The sequence below is a fragment of the Pseudophryne corroboree genome, chromosome 2 (assembly GCF_028390025.1).
Source record: "Pseudophryne corroboree isolate aPseCor3 chromosome 2, aPseCor3.hap2, whole genome shotgun sequence".
NCBI classification, from domain to species: domain Eukaryota; kingdom Metazoa; phylum Chordata; class Amphibia; order Anura; family Myobatrachidae; genus Pseudophryne; species Pseudophryne corroboree.
In genome coordinates this window covers 569,535,198-569,547,327 of record NC_086445.1, presented here as the reverse complement: position 1 = coordinate 569,547,327, position 12,130 = coordinate 569,535,198, and the positions used below count along the sequence as shown (strand labels likewise).

Sequence of the window (12,130 nt, the reverse complement as noted above, 5' to 3'; positions counted from 1 at the left end):
TGGTCTGGGGAAGATCGCATTTTCCTGCGGATAGTTATGTGCAGAAGCAGAATATAGATATAAACTGTATTTACTGTATATTATGTATGCGGCGGGAATCCAGAGGAGACCACCCACAAGAGCAGTTGAGAAAGACATCGCCTACCTTTTCAAATCAACCTATGACCTCTCCTGTACTGTAAAAGTGCATTCCTGTGTCCAATGGACAAAGGGATTACAGTATCCATTGTATTGCTTTTGGAAGACTTGTATAAATAAAGCCTGCTGCAGCCCGGCCACACACAAGACTCACAACGTTATCTATTTGATGAAGGAGGACCGGACCGGGAAGCGCACGCGAATATACTCACGTATGTACATTGACTGTAGCCATTATTCTGTTATATATATTGTCTTGTATTGTAGCGTATAATTTGGATTGTAAACCCCCTTTCAGAAATAATCCACTGTGGTGTTGGAACCCAGCGGTAAACTCACAATTGGTGTCGTGTGCTCATTGCCCTGCTAAGGTTTAAAGTGTACTATTATTGCATAGCATTGCTGTAGAAGGTTTAAAGTGTATCTCTGGGTGTGTATGCGCTGCGAGTACTTTGTACCGTCAGTGTGGCGTGTGTACGCAAAGTCCGTACACTACGGAACCCTTTTACGCTAATAGCGTAAAAGGTGCGTAGTGTGAATTAAGTATAGCGGCCACAGCGGCTAAAGGTTTAAAGTGTATTTAAGGTGTTTTTAAGGTATAGCTTTCATTCCTGTAAAGATAATCAGCTTTATCAGGCTCATAACAAATGATGACTCTTTAGACTCGCCATAAGAAAAACCCATTGTGCAGAGTAAATTTACAAAATTAATTTCAGACAAAAAGGTATGTATCCTTTTCTGAGCAAACATATGCAAGTCTCTGTACAGGATGAAAATCACTACTGTATAACCCAATAACAGCTCAAAATTTGAGAAAATGGGCACCTACCTGGCATAAAAATAATTCTTATTATTTAAAAAAAAATAGTATTATTCACCAATGTGTAAAGTCAGACTTGTATGACCAAAAAAGTAGAATGAAAGTGTCATTTCAATGTAAGGATAATTCCAGTATTTACTAACCCCTCATTTCAGTTTAGTAGGTGTCCCTATCTTGTCACGCCTGTGATCTGTCCACAGATAAAGGGGATCATTCCGAGTTGATCGCTTGCTAGCTACTTTGTTTAGCCGTGCAAACGCATAGTCGCCGCCCACTGGGGAGTGTATTTTAGCTTTGCAAGTGTGCGAACGCTTGTGCAGTCGAGCAGTACAAAAATAGTTTGTGCAGCTTCTGAGTAGGTCTGAACTTACTCAGCTGCTGCGATCACTTCAGCCTGTCTGCTCCTGGAATTGACGTCATACATCCGCCCTGCAAACGCTTGGACACGCCTGCGTTTTTCCAACCGCTCCCTGAAAACGGTCCGTTGACACCCATAACGCCTTCTTCCTGTCAATCTTCTTGCGATCGGCTGTGTGAATGGATTCTTCGTTAAATCCATCGCCCAGCAACGATCCGCTGTGTACCCGTACAATGCGCCTGCGCATTGCGGTGCATACGCATGCGCAGTAGTGACCTGATCGCTGCGCTGCGAAAAACGGCAGCATGCGATCAGGTCGGAATGACTCCCAAAACTGGACCTAAAAAGAGGAAGAATGTCTGTTTTGTAGGCCACAGCCTAAAAATGTGCATGAACCCCAGTAATATCATTGTACACTTTTGTATGTTGCTATAATATCTGCAAGTTTTGGCAGTACCGACGGTGTAATGGTTAGCTTTACTGCCTTGCAGCACTGAGGTCATGGGTTTGATTCTCACCATGATCCTAACTGTGTGGAGTTTGCATATTCTACCAGTACCTGTGTGGATTTCCTCTGGGTACTCCGGTTTCCTCTCACAATCCAAAAATATAATGGTAGGTTAATTGGTTACCAACAAAAAAGTAACCCTAGTATCTAATACCCCTTTTCCACTAAAAGCACGAGTCGCAGCCGCGTCGCCCCTTTTGAACAGCGCTCACCAACCCGGCATATTTTGGCGGGTTGGTGACGCTACTACTGACGCGGCAGGGGCGGCGCTGGGAGATCACACGGTCTTCCAGCGCCGCCCACCCTATACACTGTGAACGGGAGCCGTGTCACCTCGACACGGCACCCGTTCACACTAGACAGCTAGCCGGGTTGAACACGTGTTCAAACCGGCTAGCTACCCGGGTAGGATTCCCGGATCACTTGTTCCGGGAATTTGCCGGGGAACACTTTTCCACTAGGGCAAAACACGGGTAAATGCGTGGGGGTTCTAAGAGCTAGTGGAAAAGGGGTATTAGTGTGTGCATGTACATGTGTATAGGCTTTAGGGCAGACTAGATGGGTGAAGTGGTTCTTATATGCTATAAAATTCAAATGTTTTTATGTTACCTGCATTATTATCATGGGAGTCTTGCTTTGCAGAAGACGCATTACGTCATAAATGCCCACTGTACAAAGGGGCATGCCAATGGAATGTTGGCTTATGTTGTAACTAAAAAATGGGATTGTCATTTCTCTGACGTCCTAGTGGATGCTGGGAACTCCGTAAGGACCATGGGGAATAGACGGGCTCCGCAGGAGACTGGGCACTCTAAAAGAAAGATTAGGTACTATCTGGTGTGCACTGGCTCCTCCCTCTATGCCCCTCCTCCAGACCCCAGTTAGAATCTGTGCCCAGCCAGAGCTGGGTGCTCCTAGTGGGCTCTCCTGAGCTTGCTAGAAAGAAAGTATTTGTTAGGTTTTTTATTTTCAGTGAGATCTGCTGGCAACAGACACACTGCTACGTGGGACTGAGGGGAGAGAAGCAAACCTACCTGTTTGCAGCTAGCTTGTGCTTCTTAGGCTACTGGACACCATTAGCTCCAGAGAGTTCGAACACAGGGCATGACCTCGATCGTCCGTTCCCGGAGCCGCGCCGCCGTCCCCCTTGCAGAGCCAGAAGACAGAAGAGAAGCGATGAAATCGGCGGCAGAAGACTCCTGTCTTCATTAAGGTAGCGCACAGCACCGCAGCTGTGCGCCATTGCTCCCACAGCACACCACACACTCCGGTCACTGTAGGGTGCAGGGCGCTGGGGGGGGGGGGGGAATGCCCTTGGCAGCAATAAAAATACCTTTGGCATAAAAATACACATAATACAGTCTGTGACTGTATATGTGTAAAACCCCCGCCATTTTTAGTCAGAAACAGGACAGAAGCCTGCCGCTGAGGGGGTGGGGCCTTCTTCCTCAGCACACCAGCGCCATTTTCTCTTCACAGCTCCGCTGGAAGGAAGCTCCCCAGGCTCTCCCCTGCAGTATCCTGGTACACAAAGGGTGAAAAGAGAGGGGGGGGGGGGGGCACATAAATTTAGGCGCAAAAATTGTATATACAGCAGCTACTGGGTAAACACTGAGTTGTAGTGTAATCCCTGGGTTATATAGCGCTGGGGTGTGTACTGGCATACTCTCTCTCTGTCTCTCCAAAGGGCCTTGTGGGGGAACTGTCTTCAAATAGAGCATCCCCTGTGTGTGTGTGTGGTGTGTCGGTACGCGTGTGTCGACATGTCTGAGGTAAAAGGCTCCTCTAAGGAGGTTATAGAGCGGATATGTATGTGAGAGGGTGTCTCCGTCGAGAACGCCGACACCTGTTTGGATATGTGTAAGTGCTAAGGTGAATTTATTGCACAAATGGTTAGGGAACAGACAGGAAATCTACCTATGTCTGTCCCTATGTCACAGAGACCTTCAGAGTCTCACAATGCTCACTATCCAAAATAACAAACACTGGTATCGACACGGAGTTTAACTCCACTGTCCACTACTATAATGCAAAGTTACAGCCAAGATGGCTAGAAGGTATTCAATATATGATATTGAAATAAAAGATGATTTGCATATCACTGATGATTCATCTGTCCCTGACACGAGAGTACACATGTTTAAGGGGAAGAATGCTGAGGTAAATTTCCCTCCTCTCATGAGGAAAAAGAGCGGGAATCTCCAGACAAGAGACGGCAGCTTCCCACAAGAGAATTCTCAGGCTGTATCCTTTCCCCACTAGGGCCAGGATGTGTTGAGAATCTTCCCCTAGGGTGTCCTGTTTGCACAGACGGTAGCAAGTGCTATTCTCAGGGATCCTGCAGATAGCGTGCACATGCTAGTATACTACCCAGACCGGCGTTTGTGTCGGCATGGGTTTATAGCGCTGTGGCAGCGTGGACAGGTACCTTATCAGCAGAGATTGAGACCCTAGTAAATATATTAAAGATGCTGTCTTAAGTGATAGATATATAGTTATAAAGCATGCCCAAAGAGACATGAGTATACTGGGTCCTAGAGTCAAAGCTATGTCGATCACTGCTTGACGTGTCCTGTAGAATATGCATTGGACAGATGATGCCGACTTAAGAGGCATATGGAAGGCTGAGGATTGTGTGGAGAAGGGTTCTCGGGCCTGGTCTCCACAGCTATAGCTGGTAATTCTGCTAGTTTGCCTTATATTCCTGCACAGCCTAAGAAAGCACGACATTATTAAATGCAGCCTTTCGAATAAAGAAACAAGAAAGTCTGAGGTGCGTCCTTTCTTGTCAGAGCCGGGATCAACACAGCTAGTTCCCAGGAACAGAAGTCCTCCCCGGCCCCTACAAAAATCCACCTATGCCGCTGGGGCTCCACAGGCGGAGCTAGGCCCGGTGGGGACACGCCTTTGTAAGTTCAGCCACAAGTGGGTTCACTCCCTGTTAGGTCCCTGGGCAATAGATATTGTCTCAGGGATACAAGCTGAACTGTGAGAAGATGCCCCCTCACCGACGGCCCTGCGGGCTTCCCCCCAAGAGGGGGAGCCAGTGTTAACTGCAATTCACAAATTGTATCTTTAACAGGTGGTGGTCAAGGGTCCCCTCCTTCAACAAGAGGGTGTTATTATTCGACCATGTTGTAATCCCGAAACCAGACAGTTCGGTCAGACCTATATTGAATTAAAAATCCCTGAACATATACCTGAGAAGGTTCAAGTTCAAGATGGAATCGCTAAGAGCGGTCAGGGCAAGCCTAAAAAGAGGGAGACTTTATCGTGAATCGGGTCATAAGGGATGCATACCTTCATGTCCCCATTTATCCACCTCATTAGGCGTACCTCAGAATTGCGGTACGGGATTGTCATAACCAAGGTAATGGCGGATATGATTGTGCTCCTGCGGAAGCAAGGTGTCACTATTATCACGTACTTGGACGATCTCCTCATACAAGCGAGATCAAGAGAGCAGTTGCTGAACAGCGTATCACTTTCTCTGGAAGTGTAACGGCAACACGGCTGGATTCTATATACTCCAAAGTCGCAGTTGGTTCCTACAGCTCATCTGCCTCTCCTAGGCACGATCCTAGACACAGACCAGAAAAGGGTTTATCTCCCGATAGAGAGAGCTCAGGAGCTCATGACACTGGTCAGGAATCTATTAAAACCAAAACAGGTGTCAGTGCATCCCTGCACTCGAGTCCTGGGAAGGATGGTGGCATCATACGAGGCCATCCCCTTAGGCAGGTTCCATGCGAGGACCTTCCAATGGGACTTACTGGACAAGTGGTCCGGATCACCTCTTCAGATGCATCGGTTAATCACCCTATTTCCCAGGGCCAGGGTGTCTCTCCTGTGGTGGCTGCAGAGTGCTCACCTTCTCGAGGGCCGCAGATTCGGCATTCAGGACTGGATCCTGGTGACCACGGATGCAAGCCTCCGAGGGTGAGGGGCAGTTACACAGGGAAGAAATTTCCAAGGTCTGTGGTCAAGTCAACAGACTTGCCTTCACATCAATATCATGGAACTAAGGGCCATATACAACGCCCTAAGTCAAGCGGAGATCCTGCTTCGCGACCAACCGGTTCTGATCCAGTCAGACCGCAGGGGTTCATGTAAACCGCCAAGGCGGCACAAGGAGCAGGGTGGCGAGGGTAGAAGCCACCAGAATTCTTCGCTGGGCGGAGAATCAAGTAAGCGCACTGTCAGCAGTGTTCATTCCGGGAGTGGACAACTGGGAAGCAGACTTCCTCAGCAGGCACGACCTCCACCCGGGAAAGTGGGGACTTCATCAGGAAGTCTTCACGCAGTTTGCAAATTGATGGGAACTGCCTCAGGTGGACTAGATGGCGTCCCACCTCAATAAAAAGCTAAAAAAGGTTTTAAGCCGGGTCAAGGGACCCTCAGGTGATAGCTGTGGTCGCACTAGTAACACCGTGGGTGTTCCAGTTGGTCTATGTATTCCCTCCTCTTCCTCTCATACCCAAGGGCTGAGAATTGTAATAAAAGGAGGAGTGAGAACAATATTCTTGAGGCCAAGAAGGACTCGGTACCTGGAGCTGCAAGAAATGCTCTCAGAGGACTCAGGGCTTCTGCCTCTCAGACAGGACATGTTGCAACAGGGGCCCTGTCTGTTCCAAGACTTACCGCGGCTGCATTTGACGGCATGGCGGTTGAACGCCGGATCATAGCGGAAAAGGGCATTCCGGATGCAGTTATTCCTACGCTGATAAAGGCTAGGAAAGATGTGACAGCAAGACTTTTTCACTGTATATAGCGAAAATAGGTTGCTTGGTGTGAGGCCGGGAAGGCCCTACAGAGGAATTCCAGCGGGGTCGATTCCTGCACTTCCTACAGTCAGGAGTGACTATGGGCCTAAAATTAGGATCCATAAAGGTCAAGATTTCGGCCCTATCCATTTTCTCTCAAAAAGAACTGGCTTCACTGCCTGAAGTTCAGACGTTGTTCCGGGGGTGCTGCATATTCAGCCTCCTTTTGTGCCACCGGTGGCACCTTGGGATTTTAACGTTGTGTTGGATTTCCTGAAATCCCACTGGTTTGAGCCACTTAAGACCGTGGAGCTAAAATATCTCACGTGGAAAGTGGTCATACTATTGGCCTTAGCTTCGGCTAGGCGTGTGTCAGAATTGGCGGTTTTGTCATGTAAAAGCCCTTATCTGATCTTCCATATGGACAGGGTAGAATTGAGGACTCATCCCAATTTCTCCCTAGGGTGGTATCATCGTTTCATTTGAACCAGCCTATTGTGGTGCCTGCGGCTACTAGGGACTTGGAGGATTCCAAGTTGCTGGACGTAGTCCGGGCTTTGAAAATGTATGTTTCCAGATCGGCGGGAGTCAGAAAGTCTGACTCGCTGTTTATTCTGTATGCAGCCAACAAGGTTGGCGCTCCTGCTTCGAAGCAGACTATTGCTCGCTGGATCTATAGCACGATTCAGCGGGTTCACTCTGCGGCTGGATTGCCGCATCCAAAATCGGTGAAAGCCCATTGCACAAGGAAGGTGGGCTCTTCTTGGGCGGCTGCCTGAGGGGTCTCGGCTTTACAGCTTTGCCGAGCTGCTGCTTGGTCGGGGTCAAACAAGTTGCTAAGTTCTACAAGTTTGATACCCTGGCTGAGGAGGACCTTGAGTTTGCTCCTGCGGTGCTGCAGAGTCATCTGCACTCTCCCGCCCGTTTGGGAGCTTTGGTATAATCCCCATGGTCCTTACGGAGTTCCCAGCATCCACTAGGACGTCAGAGAAAATAAGAATTTACTCACCGGTAATTCTATTTCTCGTAGTCCGTAGTGGATGCTGGGCGCCCGTCCCAAGTGCGGACTCTCTGCAATACATGTATATAGTTATTGCTTAACTAAAGGGTTATTGTTATGAGCAATCCGTAAAATGAGGCTCAGTTGTTGTTCATACTGTTAACTGGGTATGGTTATCACAAGTTGTACAGTGTGATTGGTGTGGCTGGTATGAGTCTTACCCTGGATTCCAAATCCTTTCCTTGTTGTGTCAGCTCTTCCGGGCACAGTTTCCCTAACTGAGGTCTGGAGGAGGGGCATAGAGGGAGGAGCCAGTGCACACCAGATAGTACCTAATCTTTCTTTTAGAGTGCCCAGTCTCCTGCGGAGCCCGTCTATTCCCCATGGTCCTTACGGAGTTCCCAGCATCCACTACGGACTACGAGAAATATAATTACCGGTGAGTAAATTCTTATTTTAATGAATGCTGTACCCAGTTGCCAACTTTGATGGATAAATGTTACTTTACTATCTTCAATTTTAATGACCTACACCGTTATTTCATATAATAGTTTGAGCAATATCATTGGGCTTCTATTCCCAGCACAGAAATATTTATGTTATACAAATAAATAGTGGGATGACTGTTTAAGCACTACATATATGTGTTACCATGGTTGTTATAGGCTACCACCATAGAAACCAACTTTTACAAATAATGGTTGCCCTATTAACTTTACCTCTCCCCATAACATAAAATGCCTTGCATTGACTTGGTTAAATATTGGGGGTGTTCCATCGCCCATAGAGCTGGCTCCTATGCTCCACAGTGAAGTCACTTTCACAAAATATTACACTGCAATGTGCGCAACTCTACACTAAGCACTTGACACTTTTGTGCACTTGACCTTCCATTAAAAGTCTGAGTTTGCACCACCACCAAGTACTTAATCTGTAGATATATCAATTTACAAAAAAATGGTCTATTCAAAAGAAAGTTACACCTCGTATTATACATAACAATATACTAAATTATGGTTTCTTTGCAGAAACCTAGGATGATTTTTAACATCGAGGAAGTTGCTCAGACCACTACAAGTGATATCGTCATTTTGGAGCGTTGTCAAGGAAAGAAACCACCAGCAGAAAGTGAAACAACAGTCAATTCAATCTCCTCTCAAGATTATTTTCTTACATGCAATAAACAACCATCTTCCACAGAAGATACCAATACGTGGAGGTCCTACATCAATGTTGAGACTGTCCAGTATGCCAAGGTGATTACAGAGGGCTATCGTGAACAAAGCCCCCCAACTTCTATGTATGTGAGATCTGACTCCACACAACCTCTTCTCTGTGATGTATCTCCCACCCCCCAGAATTATGAGAACATGTGGTTTCAGTCCAACAACCAGGAAGATAGTGTATTTTTGGTTGAGGAGGAAAACTTTGCCAACTTCCCTTTTCTCCAGGCTTTACAGATCCATGAGGATAGAGAAGCCTTAAGTTTGTTCAACTGAATAATTTCAATCCAACTGTTAGGTCATATGTATTCAGAAAGCTGCACACACGTGACTTTCCCTCACAATACTGCACTGTAACACGTGTATACTCTATGTGGCTTCACACCAAAACACATCTGAGTGCTCCCCATAACTGTAATGCACATGTGCATTGCAACAGATCTCAATGGACAGAAGTTGAAAGAATGTATTGATCATCTTGAGCTGTTAGAAATTTTCCCTACTGCTCATGGGACAAGTTTAAAATTCCCCTGCTATTTCTGAGGCAATGGCTTCATGGTTGACTCTGGGTTCACTAAGTACAGTAAGACAGTTGTTGATGGAATGTGCATAAAACAGAGATAAGCACAGGCAACTTTCACGTGGACCACAAAATGTCAGTAGCACAAAAATGCATATCACACCATTCAGAATTATATTTGCTAAAATAATAACCTGAAGATAATCCTGATAGCAATCCCTGCCCATTCTGGATTGTCTTTCTCTGCTTGCCATCGTTATTTGTAAAGCAACAACACTTCCTGTAAATTTACAGATTATATTGTGATAAAAAAAGAAATACATATTTAGATATGAACTATATCTATCTATCTATCTATCTATCTATCTATCTATCTATCTATCTATCTATCTATCTATCTAAAAGAAGCACCTCCTGATGCAATCTAAAAAGTATCCCCACCGGGAGAAAAACACACATTGAAAAGGTATATATATATATATATATATATATATATATATATATATATATATGAAAAAACAAATTCTCCAGGGAGCAGGCGGCACTCGAAGACTTTTGAATGAAGTTTTATTAGTCTCTACGTTTTAGGGGACGAAAGGGGTTCGTCCCCTGAAACGTAGAGACTAATAAAACTTCATTCAAAAGTCTTCGAGTGCCGCCTGCTCCCTGCAGAATTTGGTTTTTCAGTTATGCTTGTGAGGAGGGCAACGAAGCATTTAACCTGTGAGTGCCGATTTCATCCCTGCATATATAGATAAAGGAGACACATTTAGACATAGATACATATGCAAATATGCTTATCAGTAGGAACATTTCTTGCAAGTATAGGAGGGCTGGTGGAACTATATGGAATAATGATGATGACTATCAGCAGAACTAGTTAGCAATTTCTGATTGGCTGCAGATTGATAGAACTTAATATAATTTAGTCACAATGCTAATTAAGTTGCAACATATTCACATTACTTAATTGAAATTTCCATTGGACTACAGCAGGAAAGAAGATTCACATTTAATTTAAAAAATGGAAAATAACTGATTTGTATATAATGGTTCTTTATATGGTAGGTAGAGATGTGCCCAACTGAGAATGTGCATCTTTTCCTGCATACAATAAAAGTACAAATACATCAGTAGTGTAGTGAGGTAAATGGCTGGGGAGGCACTGGCTAGTATCACAGCCAGATTTACACACACACGCACGCACGCACGCACACACACAATTTGGTGGTGAGTTTTGACTATAAAAATGATATGAATTATACAAAGATTATAATTGCAAGTTATAAATATCATCTTTGTATTAGTCTAATCATGTTTATAGTCAACACTGGAGTATGACAGATGAGGCCCTGCCCTGACCGCACATCACAGAAGTACATCCAACTCTAAATGAGGCCGGTATCTAATGCTTTATTCTGATGCTCTTCATTTGTATTTTGCAAATTGCTGGGAACATAGGTCATAGATTAAAGTTAAACCTCCTTGCTGACTACAGTAACAACAGTCAAAATCGTCTACAGGTTTGAAAAGTATATAGAATAGAAATGTAAATTGACATGATAAAAGTTATGTGAAATGTAACTATTATCATTAATATTTATTTATATAGCTCTATCATACTCTGCAGCACCTTACAATTAAAACAAACACAGAAATAAAATATGACTGGGTATTAGTAAACCCAGAGGTAAGAGGGTCCTGCTTGTAAAGAATAGTTTGAATAGGATTATATGCCATGTATTGCATATTGGTCCAGTTACAATGCACTGTTGGTCTGGGGATCAGTAGGTTGCCTGAGTTTAGTAGTCAGTATTCCTCCTGCAGTGTTCGGAAGGAAAGCCTGACTGAAGAAGGTCAGACAGCAGTGTATAGAGAGAGAAAATACAGATGAAGGCTTGGGTGTTTCAGTGGACAGGTAGTAGAGGGCCAAGGGAAGAAGAAGACTTAACTTGTGCTAGCAAATAAATATAATGCGGCAAAGGTTATGGCAAGGGAAGTGAGCAAGTTGTTTCCCAGTGAAGAAGATGCCAATTGTCATCAGATGTTATCAATCAGGTCCTTAAAATAATAGGTAAGAGCTTGGACAGTGATGGTGGTATGAGGTGTTGTTGTGGAAGGGTTGAGAATAGGTATAAATGTATTAAAGTCATCAGCAAAGCTGTAATTATGATGTGAGCTCAGGACAGGAGAATGTAGAAATAGGCAAGAGAATGTGTTGCAATTGAAAGTGGAAAATTAATACAACTGAGACTTTAGCTGGTATTGGAAAACAATGTTATAGAATGAAAAATATATGAGGGAAACACGATCAAGGCAGCATCCATCATGATGAATAGGAGAGTCAGTCCGCTGGGGGAGGATAAGAGAGAAGGTTAAAGGGCCTATTCACTATCGGGGGCTGGGTGGCCCTGAATAATTTTCCAACTGGCTGCGAGTAGCAGCGGTGGATACAAAATCACCAGAGTAATTTAACCTTGTTCTGGCTTATCCGAAGTTCAGAGGGAGATCAGCAGAGGGAGAGGCAGATGGCCAAACAGAGGATCCCTCTTCACAAACCTGGACTCCTTCCCATAGGAAGGAGCATGGTCCAGGAATCAGTGCCATCTGAAGATGGCGAAGGTTGCCGCTGTCAAGCTTCGAAATGTTGTTGATCAGTTTAGGTCCCCGAACTAGTGTATGGGGCTAGGGGCCAGATCGGGACAGAAAGGTATCTGTTATATCTCCTGCAATTACCTTTATTGAATTGCATGTTTTACATAAGTTAATTTTCACCTACTTTTGTAAAAATGAAGGGATA

General features: G+C 44.9%; 1 protein-coding gene across 1 annotated transcript in view; it reads left to right on the top strand.

Annotated features, from left to right (window-relative positions):
- CSF3R (colony stimulating factor 3 receptor) overlaps positions 1 to 9,818 on the top strand; it is a 191,809-nt gene extending 181,991 nt beyond the window's left edge. The window contains exon 16 of the mRNA XM_063954393.1: positions 8,616 to 9,818. Coding sequence (XP_063810463.1) covers positions 8,616 to 9,086 — 471 coding nt within the window. The 3' untranslated portion in view covers positions 9,087 to 9,818. The remainder of the gene's footprint in view (positions 1 to 8,615) is intronic.
- The last annotated feature ends 2,312 nt before the right edge of the window (positions 9,819 to 12,130 follow it).